The sequence below is a fragment of the Euphorbia lathyris genome, chromosome 9 (genome assembly GCF_963576675.1).
Source record: "Euphorbia lathyris chromosome 9, ddEupLath1.1, whole genome shotgun sequence".
Lineage (NCBI taxonomy): Eukaryota > Viridiplantae > Streptophyta > Magnoliopsida > Malpighiales > Euphorbiaceae > Euphorbia > Euphorbia lathyris.
Window position 1 is genome coordinate 18,012,328 of NC_088918.1, and position 17,012 is coordinate 18,029,339.

Below are 17,012 nucleotides of genomic sequence, written 5' to 3' on the forward strand. Positions count from 1 at the left end.
TAACGTTGTTGCCACATTATACGTAATATTCATTTACTTTTCCATGTGGCTACTATGTCCCTATTCTAATCCATTTTTTTTATGTCTGAATTGATTGAAATATTAAAATAAAAAAAATTAGTCATTTTATTGAAAGTAAAAGAAGTTTAGTGACATTTGCAAAATAAACCCCAAACTTTAGTGGTCACGGATGCAATTACCCTTCAAATTTTATAAAATTTAACTCAAAAATATTTTCAAGCTATATCAATTTTATACATACTGAACAAAAAAAATTGGATGAACTAATTTAATGTTATTTGATTGTAATATGAGACCTTTCAAACATAAATTATGTATAAAATATTTATTGTGTTTACAAAGAAGCCTGCGAAACAGACTCCAAAACTTTAGTGATCACTGGTGCAATTTATCCTTCAAATTTATAAAATTTTACCATAACATTTGCAAGCAATATAAATTTACACCTACTTAACATTTTCATTAGTTAGAGGCATGATAGTAAAAACCAGACCGGACCAGCCAGTTTGACCCCGTTCAATTGTAGCCGATCGCTATTCTAGTTCAGTTGAAATTAAATATATGTGCATATGAAAACTAGATAGAACTGCTCAAACCAATGAGATTAACCTTGAACTGTTTGAACCGTTCACATTAAACGATTTGATCCAATTAGCTTTTACTCATATTTAATTTAAAAATAGAATTTAGTAGCAAAGGAGAATCAAGTCCGTTAAATAGAGGCTATGTTTACTTTGTTTTTGACAAAGTAAGCTTACGTTTTTTCAATTTGGATACTTCACAAATAAATCATATTTCAAATTGGGATTACTTATTTTTATTTAAAGCTTAATAACAACACTATGATCAAACCTGGACTGATTGGTCTGACCGTTGGACCAAAAACAGGCCGATTTAGTTCATGTTAGATTTGTTAATCTTTAATTATCCAATAAGAACCAACGTTGACTCGAGACCCGACGGTTCAACCGGGATCCGAATTGACCTTGACTTTTTATTATTTTTTAAAATAGAAAAAGGTAAAAAGATAATAAAAATATTGGAAACCTTTGGATTTTAAGTCTCTTTTATTTATTGACTTTTTTTCTTTCTATCTAAACAATAAAAAAAACTTAGCTTTGAAATAATAATAGTTTGATGTGAAAATTATTGTAATTAGTATGAAACACAGTGGTAATAAATCAATATATTTTATTAGGTTCCAATGGGAAAAAAAAACAATTTCAATTTTTAAGTGACATATATAATTAAGAATTTTAAATTAATTATATATATATTAATTAATTAATTATTACGCTATTGATTTGATTGAATCAAGTGACATGTGTTCGAGGTTTGTTCCGGATCTGTGTTGAGATCTGGCTTCATACTTCCCAGGGATAGATATTTATAGTTGCAAATGCCTTTATGAATTGTTTCTTGTATCTTCCAACTTTAATGCAATTAAGAGAGGATTAATGTAGGGTAAAATTCTTCCTCGTAACTTTCAACTTTAATGCAATTAAAGAGAACATTAAGTAGCATAATCTCCCCTTGAGCATTCAAATACTCTTTAATAAATTATTAAATAGTCACAAAATTTCTTGGATGATTACTGAGGAATTTATGACAATAAAGACTTATTTAAAGAGTCATAGATTATTCATTCTTGAACTGTTGCGAGGTCGCTGAATAGATGAGAGTTCTGACCGGACAACTTTATTTATTTGAGTAATGATTCAATAAGTTAATGATAAAATTGCTATTGATTGCCAACATTTGGGTAAAATCGCACTATTTTATACATTAAAAATAAAATTGCTTTCGAATAGCAACATTTAGACGGTTTTTTCACCTTATCTCTATAATTTATCCCCGTGTAAAAAAGATATTAAAACTGTAAAATGACCTGTTAACTTAAGATATACATGAGCATAATTGTTTGCTCATGCTGTAATAATGTTTTGAACATTTTCAATTTAATAATTTCATATGGGAGAAACCATAAGAACCACACCATAATTAGCATAAGTTTAAAATTATTATCATTTTTTACGGCAAAAAGCATAATTAAGCCCCTTAACTTAATCTATTTTAAAGATCAAGTCTCTGATTAATTATTTTTTTCCACATTGAACCCTTGATCATTGATTCTGTTATGGATTCGATCTTTATTTAACTTTTTTTTATCGAGTTTGGACGGTACACATCGTTAGGGTGATTCGGCTTATTAACGTGGACAAATAAAAACGAGACTTTATTGACTATGATATATAGAGAGTAAAAAATAACAAGAAATTACAGAAATTAATTTCTAATAGGTTCTTCCAAACTCGATATTCTCCGCTCCTATTTTATGATTTTCAGCATTAGAATTGCCAAATCGATATTCTCTTTTCCCAAACTCGACAGAAAAGTTAAATAAATGTCAAATCCATAACAAAATCAATAATCATAGGCTCAATGTGGAAAAATAATTGATCAGAATCCTTAAAATATGTACAGAAATAAATATAGAATGACAAAAAAAAAAAATCTGTTAAATATATAATTTTCGGTGATGAATTTAGCATCATAATCTCGGAGGAAATTATATTGATGGTTAGTCCTATAAAAATATGTAATTCCTTTCATATTTAAAAAACTATGAGACATTTGCTTAACAATGCCCATAAACTGAATCACAATTCACAAATATACGTCAAGAAAAATGACTAACATTAACACCGCTCCAACATCCCCACCGGTCAGTAGGAGGATGAAGCTTCCGCCTCATCCTCAAAAAATTCACCCTTAGACTTAGTCTTGTTTTCTCGCATTTTCATGTAATTCATCATTTTAATTCGAAGTTCATTTTTTTCATTCGTTGCCTCAATTATTGTATCATGTTCCTCATGAGTCTTAGCTTTCATCATAATCGGTTGCATAACACCAACCTCCACATAACTATGGAAGTGAATGATAGTTCCCTCTTTAATCTTGTAGTCGACTAAAGTCATCTTTCCATTTTCAAGATGCTCCTTGCCACACAACAAAACTTGCTCGTGTACGGGTACATGTTCCTTATGTTCAATCTTAGCCTTCAAATCATCAATTGTGTCACACTTATCAACTTCCATGGTGAATTTGTAGCCAACCGGGGTAACCAAAATAATTTGTATAGGACTTTTGGGACGAAAAATATGGTGGAGCATGGCGTTCTTCTGAATGTTATAGTAAGCAAGCGTGCGATAATTCTTAAGCTCTTCTCCCGCAAAAATGAACCTCTGCAGTTTTGGGGGGATCCCTTCCTTATCGTGGATCTTAGCTTTTACATTGTCAATGGTGTCTGAGCTTTCCACCTCCAAAGGGATGATCTTTCCAGGAATAGTTTTCACAAAGATTTGCATCTGAGATTAAATATACAACAACACGTGCATGAATTATTATAAAATCATGTAAATTTTGCTTCTACAAATATGCAGACTAATTTCTCTAAATTTCATATATAAATCAATAACATAAATTATAGATCAAGCTAAAATTAAGATGCTCTGAAAATAATCAACAATACTAGTGTGATTCAGAGAATCAATGTCAACATTCAACAACAATAAGATTCTACTAGGATTTCCACAATCAATCAGCCATACAAACATATTTTCGATAACAGACAAAAACATGACAAAAGAACTCCATGAATCAACTCTACAAATAGAACTCCTTAAATAAAAAAAATTATATGTAAAAGAAAATCATTATGTGAATCATCATCGTGGCCTATTAAACATTTCAAAACCTAATTTTGAAATTTTAAAGGTTAATTTCAAAATTACTGAGTGTATCTTCTAACCAATAACCATTTAGAATTAAGGTATAATTTCTCTCTATAGAAAATAGAATAATTGGTTACGAATATCGAAGGAGTTATTTGATAAACGAATGTCAAAATCGAAGAGAAATAGAAACTAACCTTGAAAGAGATAAGAGACTTGTTGAAGAAGTGTATAGATAGCGATTTCTGATATCTCAGTCTAGAAACAAGTAGGACTTTGATAGTTATCTCGCCTCACATGTCTTGCAATTTCAAGTTGTTGCAACTTAAATATTTTTTTAATATTGAAACTCTCTTATTAATTTTCTTAACTTAAGATTTATTTAATTTTCTTAAGTTTCTTCATTAAATCCAATATGTAAGTTATAAATTTGCTTAACTTAAAGATTTTTTAAGGTAAAAAGCATTATTAGGTCTCTGATCTTTCATTTTTTGGTTCATTAAGCCATTGATTTTTTATTTGAATGCATTAAACCTCTGATCATTTTTTTTTATCTCATTAAGCCCTTGATGACAAAAACAAAATTTAAACATAAAATTCGGTTAACAGACTGTTATTCATTGCACATGCACTGGAAATTTGTACAGTTTTGGATGTGTAACGTGTCTATAAAAAAACTGTAAAAACCTTACTTCAAACTGTAAAAAATATATTAGATCTCTAACTTATTATAATTATCTATTAATCAACTTTTACTTTCAAATAAACTTTTAAGTGATTACAATTGGGATTTAAGTCTCATTAATAAAAAATTAACTCATGAAATTAATTCTTCATTAAGTAAAAAAATTAACTCTAAAATACTTGGTACAAAAAAAATCAGACCGTATAAATTATATTTGGTCCCTGCATTTTCGTTTTCCTATCTTTCTTCTTTTGTTCGTTCTGTATTTTTTCTCGGGCGGTAATTCAACATGCACAATTAGATTTCAATTTACTCTTCTGTTGTATCATAGGAGACAATTGCTGATTGCGGTAAAATTTATCTTAAAGAGATTAATGTCTTTAGATCTCAAAATCTTTTTCTTCCATTCATTCAGTTCATCTAAGTCTCATTAATTAATAAAAATTAATTCATGGGATTAATTTTTCATTAAGAAAAAAATGTCACATATAGGTTAGTCACCAAAAAGGTCAAACTGTCCAAAATATATACTATGTTATTATCATGTTTACAAACAGTCTGCCAAAATATACAAAACTATTCAAATTTGTTTGGAAGATATGGCGTGATAAAAAAATAACAGTCAAATTAGTTTGTTCAAATTTTTCGTTATATAGGGAGCATGGTAGTAAGAACTAGAATGGACAAGCTGGTTTGGCTCAGTTCAATTATAGTCATTATTCTAGTTTGGTTGAAGTTAAATGTCTCTACCTAAGAAAACCGAACAAAACCATTCAAATCGATTGGATAACAATGAACTGCTTGAACCATTCCAGTTGAACGATTTTATCCAATTAGCTTTTCATCCATATTTAATTTAAAAATGGAATTTTTTGTAGCAAAAGAGAACCAAACGTTCACCTCTACCTACTAGCTTGCCTATTTTTTTTGGCCCGATATGATAATATAAATGCTAGAAGAGGGTAAATAGTATTTATTAGCCTTTTAAAAATTATATATTTAGCTTATTAAAAATATGCTCAATATTATTAATTTTCACCCTTATACAAATATTTGCGGAATTAGATAAATGTGCAAATTAAGTACTTTTTAATAAAAGATATAGTTGTTATTCGAGGACTGAATTGATTCACCAAACTTAGATTTTAAGTTCCAAACCATTTTATAGTGACATTTGGTGAATCAATTAGCCAAAATAATTAAGGGAGAGCTTAGGTGCACGTTAACTTGACGTTATTTTATAAAAAATGACATAAAAAGTGATAAAAGTGTTGAAATGGAAATAAAAATTAAATAAATGACATAAATGAAATAAAGCATGAGAAATTACTATTTATTCACTGAAATATGTGTAAAATTACCCTAAAAACCATACCAAAATATAGGGGTTTTTGACCCCTATCAAGCGATCTTAGATTGTAGGTCTCTTCAACGATCAGTAATGATTGATCTCTTCAGCAATCTCAGATTATAAGTCTCTTGAATGACCTGTTGTGGTTAATCTCTTCAACGATCTTAGTTTGTATGTCTCTTGAACAACCTGTTGTGGCTGATATTAGCAATCTCATATTGTAGGTCTCTTCAATGACGTATAATTATGGATCCCTTCAGCAATCTCAGATTGTAGATCTCTGTAGTGACCTCTCATATAAGTTGATTGCTTTTGTTAAACGATCCAATTATGAGCTAAAAACTGTACTCTCCCTTCGAGAGCCATCTCGCTTTGTTGAATAATTGATGGGAACTCTTCATATGAGTCGACTTTTCTCCAAGCCATTATTTAGTAAAGTCCATCTATCTGTTGACAATTTTGTCATTTCGCTCAGGGCTAAATTTTCTGCATAGAGGGAACAAACCATGACCCACTTCGTGGGGGTTAAATTATATTTAGCTTAGCTGCCCTTCGGGAAGGCTATCGGCTTCTGAAAGAAGTCTTAAAAATAAATTATAAAGAAAATTGAATACTTATATGGAGTTTTAGAGTTGTTCTAGATTCGTCATAGCTCATGCTTTATCCAAGCATTCTCGAATTTGAGATCTATTTTTTGAGGGATTGACCCTATCCATCTCTTCAATGACTTTGATTTGACAATCATATTTAACGACCTTCAGTTGATGATCTTATTCAACAACCTTAAGTTGATGACCTCATTCAATGGCCCTGGGTTTTCTTGCTTCAAAAGACATTTCTTTGGTGTACCTTCAAGTCGAGATGCTCTGCAAAACAACTTGAAAAATGTATTGAACATTGCTTTTTGAGACATCGTTGCCTTTATTTCTACGAATAGATTGAGTATCCCATCAACCATTTTTTGATTTATACAGTATTTGCCCCTCGCCTTTGGTGACAATTGTCCTTTTTATCATACTGGAGTTTCAAGTATACCCTGTATTAAAGCAAGAGGTCCATTCTATCATGGAATTAACATTGAATCAAATGATAAATGACTATATATAGTTATGCATGTAAGCATATGCATGCAAATTGATGTGTCCTAATCCGTGATATGTGCAAATATGTGTGTATACATGTATGCATAAATATAGGGTAAATTACATACGTGGTATACAACATTTATCCATTTTCACACTTTGGTGCGTACAACCAAAAATTTGTCACACTAAACTGTACAAGCTTCAGGTGACCTCTCACTAAAGTGTACATCCGGTTTTTGTGACCGGTCAACACTGGTCAACTATGCCACATCATCATTTTTCATTATAGAATTAAAAAAAGTGGGACCACTCTCTATGGAATGACTAATATAGCCTTATTCCTTAAAAAATTACTAAAATACCATTATCTTCTTCCTTCAACCCCTCTCTCTCTCATTTCCCTCTCTACATCTTCTCTCTCACTCCTCTCTCTCTCTACCATTTCTCTCTCTACAAACCTAAAATTAGCCCTAATCCCATTTTTCATTGTATTCCATATTCTTGTTGTTTATCCTACTCCTACCACTTTAATCCTCCCGTCTCAATCAACAATCAACCTTCGTTTTTAATATTTAAGGGAATCTACACTTCCCCTTTGTAATATATTTCTATATTTTTTGTTAAATCTTACACGAAATAGTTTCTATTTTAAAAAAAAAATCTGTGGGAAGAAGACTTTTTGGGTCATCATTAACCTCTTTGTAGGTAAAGGTATTTCCTTTATTATTCATTTTTTAATTCTCATATACTCAGCAAAAGAATTCTAAGAAGCAAAACTTGGTTTTGTAGTATCTGATCCTCACCAACTGGGATTTTTCTTGTTGATTAATGGCGAAATTGGTGGGTCCTGGTTTATACAGCTGTTGTAATTGTCGAAACCATGTTTGTCTTCGTGATGTTATAATTTCCAAGGCTTTTTCAGGTGAAGCACTTGAAAAGGCAATCCTTTTTTTAATTTTGTGTTTTCTAATAATCAATCTAATGAATATGTAGGGAAGACATGGGCGAGGGTTTCTATTCTCACATGCAATGAACATACAAGTAGGGAATTGATATTGAATTGTATTCTTTCATGTACCAGAGAGGGATTAGGGCTAATTTTAGATTTGTAGAGAGAGGAGTGAGAGAGAAATTGTAGAGAGAGAGGAGTGAGGGAGAAGATGTAGAGAGAGAAATGGGAGAGAAGGGTTGAAGGAAGAAGATGAGGGTATTTTAGTAATTTTATTAGGAATAAGGCTATATTAGTTATTCCATAAAGAGTGAGCCCACTTTTTTAATTCTACAATGACAAATGCTGATGTGGCATAGTTGACCAGCGTTGACCGGTCACAAAAACCGGCTGTACACTTTCGTGGGAGGTCACCTGAAGCTTGTACATTTTAGTGTGACAAATTTTTGGTTGTACACCAAAATGTGAAAATGGTAAAGGTTGTACACCACGTATGTAATTTACCCCATAAATATATATGTATGAATGTATGTGTGTGCTACATGTGTATTTTACTCTGTAGGGATACATTGAGAGATGTGTATGTATGTATGAATGAAATGATATTATAGATTTCCTTTTCTAGACTCAAGAGATGTGACACCTTTAGGATCAAGGAATGATGTTTCAGCGATATGCCCAGCTTGTGAGAGCTTAGACTATCTGCAAATGATGAGGATATATAGGTTTGACCTGAGAAGCTCTAGGGATAAGGTTTTAGCTTGGCGAGGCTCATATCTTTTTCTAGATAGTGTCAACTTGTTCATATTTTCCCCTAATTTTTGCCCGAGTCACCCCTTTTGGGTTTTCATCAACTCAACGAGATCTCTTTGTTGTTCTCTATCTTTCTTTTTGCCTAAACTGCCCTTATGGGTTTTAAATCCAGCTTCTAAACATCGATCTCATAGTTTTTTTCTATCTCTTATTTTTCCTGAGCTGACCCTTATGGATTTTCAATTCAGCTTTTAAACCTTTCACATTTTTTCTCTATCTCTCCTTTAATTTAGACCGCCTCTTTAGAGGTTTTCAGCCTAACTTTTTTGTTCGTGGATGCAAGAGAAATCAGATATTTTTGAGCCATTACATTGTTGATTTCCATATTCGACATCGAAGATGGATTGGTGTTCATTTTTTTGACCAATGGAAAAGCCTTCGGAACGAGCTATCGGATGATCAGACCATGTGGATGTGCCCTTGACGGAGATTACATCTTGGGTGACAATCAAAGGTTCATGTGGGTGGCTCTTGAAAAATTTAAGGTGAAGCATCTATCTAGGTTTATATTATGGAACACCACCATTGGGAATGAACAGGTTCAATGAGTATGTAAGGGAGAAATTTAAACGTGTTGGGCTTCGAAAGGTTCATCCAACTTCGAGAGGAAGCATTCTGGGAACTTACGCTTAGGGTCGACCCAAAGCCTAGGGCCTAAGGTTGTAGGGAACTAAATTTAATATTAGGTATATATATGGACTAAAAAACAATTTATATAAGTTAATAAGTTTCCTATTGGTTAAAGCACACAATTCCTATTGAAATGTCTTATGTTCGATTTTAATTGTAATTTTGTAATCAATTGTAATATTTATGTAAAAAGCTTTAAATTTATTTGAATATAGATTACGGGTTAATTTAAAAATTAAACGTATATTTGGCCTTTGTGGTATCCAAAATTTTGTCATATAATTTGGTAACATTTTTCCTTGTTAAATTTTTTTGCCACATGATACAATTTTTGACACGTGATATATAAACGTAGTAATTGATTTAATTTTTTTACCACATAGATAAATAAGGAATTAATTTTTTTTCTTATTTATCCATGTATTAAATCTATGTAGAAAAAAGTAAAAAAAAATTATTGGCAAAAAATTTAACAAATCAATTCGTTTTTTTATTAATGTCATTTATGGAAATACTCCAAGAGGCAAACGTTATCAAACAATACCACATTAACCAAATGATAACATTTTGGATACCACATGAGGCAAATACGAGTTTAATCCATAATAATAATGAGTTTAAAAAAAATTCTCAAATATAAACAATTGTATTTAGTAAACGTAATAATATGTACCGTATAATTATTAATAAAATATTTTTTGTTTATCATGTATTGAAATATAATTTGTTTACGTAAAATATTTTTATTAAAGGGGCTTTATTTATTATTCTGCCTAGAATCCGTAAATTATCAGGACCGGTCCTGAGATTAAAAACCCTACTGAACCAACCCTTGTTTCCCTAAATGCAAAACCCCCTATGAGTTTGAGATGCTAATTCTTCCATTGATTCAAAAGAGGATGAATTAGCCTCTAAAGTACCTTAAGGAAGTTCAATCCGACCGATATGTTTTTAAACTCAAATTTACAATTGTGCTACCTAAGAGTGAGTATTCCTTGTGCTTTGAATAGTTTCAATCTTATTTGTCTATATTCACATGTGATATGTTGTTGGTGAAATCATTGAAGGAAATGCATGATTTAAGTATGGGGGACATTTATACCTTGTATCTTGGTTAAATTTTTTCCTTTTTAGAGCATCAAATGATTAATGATGATACAAGTAAGTTGTTAAAACCTAAAGTGTTGAATGAAAATCTGGTTAAATGGAGGATTGTGTGAATTAACAATAAGTCATTCTGATAGAAAACGAGCTTTGAGAATAGTCGTAAAATAGACCTGTGCTTAATAACATAAAGGCTTAATACATCGTTTGCCTCCTGAACTTGTCCAAAAAACTTGATTGGCCCCCTAAACTTTCAAAGTGTCTCGATAACTCCCTCAACTTGCATAAAATGTTTAGTCAGCCCCCTAAACTTGCGTAAAATGTAATCAATTGATCATTCGGTTGCAAAAAAAAAGTATGTTAAACGCGGAAGATGTATTCCACGCATCTTAGAATGTTATTACATAATTCAAAAATAGATTAAAAATGAAGTTATTACTTGCTCAACTATAAAACATATCTTTTCTAATATTAGAACTACATACTCTGATCTTAGTTGTTTTACTATAAAATAATGAACATGCATGCTTATAAAGTGTTGAATGAAAATCTGGTTAAATGGAGGATTGTGCGAATTAACAATAAGTCATTCTGATAGACAACGAGCTTTGAGAATAGGATATATCTTGTTTCCTGAAGATTTCATTTTGCAGCCTTGTTACAACCTAATTTCTTTGGCCAGTCATATAACATCCCGGTCCAATACCATGTAGATATTGTCCGCTCTGGCCCAAATCCAATACCTTGGGCCTCACGGTTTTAAAATGCGTCTGCATGTATTGGATTCACATCTTACTAATAAGCCCCAATCACTCCCTCTCCATTTCCGATGTGGGATTCAGTTCATTCCTGCCCCCATCGCCATCTCTTAGGGCAACTCCTTGCTCAGACCTTCTACCCTAGCGCCACCCACTCCGGACCGGGTCATTACAGGCCTACCATCTTCCGTCTGGTTCGTCCCCGAACCACACATCGTGCGTGGAGAGTCGGCTCCGATATCAATTGTAACACCTTGGTCTAATACCATGTAGATATTGTCCGCTTTGGTCCAAATCCAAGACCTTGGGCCAGAGCGGACAATATCTACATGGTATTGGGCAGGGTGTTACAATTGGTATCAGAGCCGACTCCCCACGTACGATGTGTGGTTCGGGGACGAGCCAGACAGAAGCTGGTGGGCATGTAACGACCCGGTCCGGAGTGGGTGGCGCCGGGGTAGAAGACCTGAGCAAAGAGCGGCCTTAAGGAATGACGATGGGGACAGGAATGAACTGAATCCCACATCGGAAATGGAGAGGGAGTGATTGAGGCTTATTAGTAAGATGTGAATCCAATACATGTAGACGCATTTTAAAGCCGCGAGGCCCAAGGTATTGGATTTGGGCCAGAGCGGACAATATCTACATGGTATTGGACCGGGATATTATAAGTCATGAAATTGTTTTACTTATAAGACAACTTCACTTTGAACCTCCACAAAATACCCTGTAAATACTGCTGCGTAGATAGTCTTATTAATTGATAACAAGTCTGTGCTTAGAATCAGAGCACAATGTACCTAACCGTGTCTCAATTTCCAACGTGTTTATAGAAGAAAAAGAAAACAAAGATTGGTTTATATCATATCATAAATAAAAATACTTACAAACATTGAGTCTTGCGAATTTTAGCACAAAAAGGCTCATGTTCCTTAAAAAAATTCTAACTCTGCGTTATGTTGGAAAACCAAATTTGTTATTTTGCATTTTTAATAAGCAGAGTTTGCACTCAAGCCTTCAGTTCCCCAAGTTATATTTTGGTCATGTTGTGTAAAAAAGTCTATTAAATAAAGGGACAATTACAAAACTAGCACCTTTTAAGGTGTTAGTTTTCTTTTCTAACTCCTTTTGAAAAACTCACCAAAACTAACAAATTTCAACAAGTAACTTCGAAGTTTACCATCATCTTCTTCCTTAACATAACTATGTCTTTGTCTTTCCTCCTCTATCTCTTTCTCACGCTTTCTCTCTCTAAAGAACAGAATAATCTACAGAACGACTTGAATACTACAACAATCAATCCAACCCACAGTTTATATAACAAAATTTCTACAATCATATAAGTTTTTCATTGGGTTTTAGTTTTATTGAAAAAATTTAAAGCTTAGTCCATTCATCGTTATGGTGAACGGCGAACGGAAGAGGAGGAAGAAGCGACCATTTTTTTCCGGCAATCTCGTCCCAATATATATTGTTTCACTTCCCTTTTCATGTTTTTCTTGGTCGTTGGAATATCAATTTCAGATTTTTTTCCCGACAGTGTCGATATTTGTAGATATTTGTAGATACGACAAATATCTACAGATATCGACACTGTCGGGGAAAAAATCTGAAATTGATATTCCAACTCAAATCCATTTTCAGATAACAATGCCACTGTTTTTTGGATTTGCACGACCAGGAAAAACATGAAAAGGGAAGAGAAACAATATATACTGGGACGAGATTGCCGGAAAAAAATGGTCGCTTCTTCCTCCTCTTCCGTTCGCCGTTCACCATAACGATGAATGTACTAAGCTTTAAATCTTTTCAATAAAACTAAAACCCAATGAAAAACTTATATGATTGTAGAAATTTTGTTATATAAACTGTGAGTTGGATTGATTGTTGTAGTATTCAAGTCATTCTGTAGATTATTCTGTTCTAGTGTGAGAAGAGATAGAGGAGGAAAGACAAAGACACAGTTATGTTAAGGAAGAAGATGAGGGTAAACTTGGAAGTTATTTGTTGAAATGTGTTAGTTTTGGTGAGTTTTTCAAAAGGAGTTAGAAAAGAAAACTAACCCCTTAAAATATGCTAGTTTTGTAATTCTCCCTTAAATAAATTCAATAGTATTCTGCTAGCAATGTTTGTAAACTCTAAACATCTTCCATTCCATACATATACCATAACCGAGTTACATCTGTGAAGAAAGACCTCTTGATTAATTTGAAAGCTTTGACAGTTGAGATTTTAGACACCCGTGCAAGCCTATGGTACTAATAGTCTAGTTTGGACTGATGAAAGTTATACACCTAACTTGAAACACCAAACTGAATTATTTCGAGTGAATGAGTGACCACTTGTGCGTGTGACTAATTAACCAAGAGATGTGTTTGAATAGACAATGTTTGTGAAAAACCTTGGAAACCTAGGGAAGTAGGAAATCCTTGAAATACTATAACATCCCTGCTGATGTTTTCAATATTAAGTATACGACATGTTGGTTTGATTATTTGATAATGTGCGTAGTAAGTAGGATGTATGAAATACGATGCATAGTCCTTAAACAAACCTTGATGGAGTAACTTCAATAATTGAGGGCAAACATTGTTCAAGTTTGATGGGTTTTGATGTGAGTCTAATTGTGCATATAAACTCAATGAAACAACATGTGCTTGCAAGCTTAAATGGGCTAAAACTATTAAATATATGGACGTATTTTGTAAATTCATGATTGCATGCTTAGGGGTGATGGATGATTAACAGGGCCGTCCCTGGGCATGGGCAGGAGGGGCGCCTGCCCAGGGTCTAATGGTTGGAGGGGTCCAAAAATAATATTAAAAAAATTAATAATACAAAAATTAAAATTTAGAAGATGCAACGGTTACAGAAATAATTTTACTACGTACATCTAGGCACAATAGGAGGGCGAGCCTTGGCGCAATGGTAAAACGTTGTTGTCGTGTGACCGAAGGTCACGGGTTCGAGTCTTAGGGGCGACCTCTTGCCAAAAAAAATTGGCAAGGGAAGGCTTGCCCCCATTACACCCTTGTGGTGGGACCCCTCCCCGGACCCTCGCTTAGCGGGGACGCGTAATGCACCGGGCTGCCCTTTTACATCTAGGCACAATAGATGGAGGGGCTCAAAAATAAAATTTCATAAAAAAATACAGAAATTAAATCTCAAAAGATGCAATTACAATATAATTCATCGGCCTAAACAGTTACAATACACAAATTTATGGTTATATTTTCTTATAATAATTTTTCGCATATTGATGCAGATGATGTTTTTTCAGAAATGAAAGTGTTGCAAATTCTTTGGCCAAAATTATTAATGTCAGTTTTTGAAATTCTTGAGTTTTTCAAAACAGCATATTGTTATCCAAATATTTCAAATGCATTTCGAATCCTCTTAACTATGTCAGTGACCGTTGGATTGGCTGAAAGAATTTTTTTCGGAGTTAAAATTATTGAAAAATATTTGAGATCATCAACGTCTCAAGAAAGATTAAATGGTTTTGCAATTTTATGTATTTAGATAAATATATTAGATAACATTAGTGATTATGCGTCTAGAAATGTTCGTAGATAATGTTTTGTATGGGTAATTAGGTTTTTAATGTGAAATAAAATGTTTTCTTTATTTGAAATTTGATTTTTTTTATTAGATTCTTGTTAAGTGTAATAAAAAACTGTCAGCTATAAGTAATTTTTCTTTTACATAATTGATTTTTTTACTTTATTTTTAACTTGTACTTATTTATTAGGGCCATTGTTTAGTACTTCGCTCCTATGCCTCCAAAATCTCTGAATCGACCTTAATGATTAACTTACCATGAGGGAGAGCTTTTCTTGAGGAATAAGTTGGCCAAAGTATGGATGAACATATAGGGGCACAAAATACCACAAGGAAAAGTTGTAAACTAGAGAATAATTCTGCAACACCTTGTTTTGCAGCGTAATACCTGTTGTCTGTTTATTTCGGTACAATTTTTGCCTTTACTTAATCATAAAGGTGTTTTAACCTACCATGGAGGTAAGGCTATTTAAGGAGGCACTTTTGGCCTTATTAGATATACAATTTCCTGTGAATCTTCCATATAATATTATCTATTTTTTTATCTTTGTCTTCTCGAAGGAGTTGGAAGCTCCTTTTGCTTTGCTATTTCGAGTACAAAGTTGTGCAGTCTACTGGTTCTTCATGATCCTTTCGTTATAAGAAGTGAATATATTCATTTGCATATGTTAGACGTTAGCAACAGGGAAAGCTAAACTTGCATTTAATATGTGGTATTTATCTTTTAAAGTAATCCTAAGTTGTGCTTAGAGTAATATTAATTGGCCATTAATATTGTTTATTCTTGAGTTATCCATTCGAGAGAAGGATAACTCATTTAGAATCGAGCTTAGGGTGGTGTTTAGTAAATGATTAAACGGAGATGTTAATCCTAGACTAAATAGATGATGAGTAGACTAAGAGATTATCGACTTATTGATTCACTATGCTATTTTAAGTTGGATAAATGCTTAAGTACATAGAGATATGGCTTCAGTATGGTATGAATATTTTTTTTACCATATAGATGTGGAAATAATGCCTTATGAATATCTTGCTTTGGTGCTTATTAAATACCCCATCAAATGTATAAGTTTATCTATGCCTTGGTTGTGCAGTCTAACCCATGCGTTTTACCAAATTAGCAACCCCTTATTATCATGTGCTTTTGTTAATGTTTTATTGCATTTAATTTGTTTTCACAAAACAACATTTTACAAACACTAATTGGTTACTATTTCCTCTTAAATCTAACTGAATAGAATACAAATACCTATCAAAACTCTTTATGGGTCGATACTCATTTTATACTGTAATTGATGATAATGTGTGGTAGTCTTACAACTACACTGTGTTGAAACATATGTATCAATTGTTTATGAACTATTGGAAATCATTTTAAATTTTATTTGATATACGATTATTTGTACATTAATATAAACAGTAATAATAATAGTATTAAATATTATTAGTGATTATTATATTAAATTTAATTATTTTTCTTCAATTAGAAATATCTACAAATAAATAGTGGAGTTCACTGTTCACTTGGTTAATGATTGACTAAATGAATTTGGTCACTAGGCTGTACAAATCTATATTTTCAATTTATATATTCAGCCATTGGAGTTCACTGGAGTTCACTGTTAAATTTAGCCTTATTAGAATTAGATGGTTGGATTAAAATTATTTTAAGGTGAAATTCTAATAAGTATTATCAAATTTATTTCGTCATTTACGAGGTAAAAACCATTATATATATATACATTTAACAATGTTAAAAACATTATAATATTTTAATATTGACAAATTTTTATAGATTTTTTTTATATAAATACAACTTAAATATTCAATAATATTATAAGATTTATAAAAAATCATATGTATATTGTACGGGATGAAAGCTAGTTAGTTAAATGTGAATATATAATTCAATGAAAATATTGTTACACATTCATTTGTGTCCGAAATTATACTTTTTACAATTCAAAATAAAGTTTTTATAGTTTTTTATAGTCTCGTCACATAAAAAAAACTTTTTTTTAAATTGGTGAAAAAAAATATAAATTTTAAATGCAAATGAAATAAATAACACTTTGTGAACTAATTTTATGTTCAAAGTTTTTTTTTTATTATAATTAGTTAATATGACCAAAAAAATAAAATACCAGAATATTGATCTATTGAATAAAAAATCAAAGGCTCAATCTTTCAAAATCAAAATAATAAAAAAACCTTAGTATAATTTTTACTTAAACTATTCGATAAAAACTATAGGGATGTATTTGGATCATCTCATACAACCAACGAATTGAAAAAAGGGAAAATTACAGAGAAATTCA

At 31.9% G+C, this 17,012-nt stretch overlaps 1 protein-coding gene across 1 annotated transcript in view; it reads right to left on the bottom strand.

Annotated features, from left to right (window-relative positions):
* The window catches only part of LOC136207274 (polyubiquitin-like), an 87,292-nt gene that overhangs the window by 57,001 nt on the left and 13,279 nt on the right, over window positions 1-17,012 (bottom strand). Inside the window, exons 4-5 of the mRNA XM_065998564.1 lie at window positions 14,174-14,190; window positions 2,931-3,389 (exon numbers count right to left, since the gene is read on the bottom strand). Of these exons, the coding sequence (XP_065854636.1) occupies window positions 2,931-3,389; window positions 14,174-14,190 (476 nt within the window). The remainder of the gene's footprint in view (window positions 1-2,930; window positions 3,390-14,173; window positions 14,191-17,012) is intronic.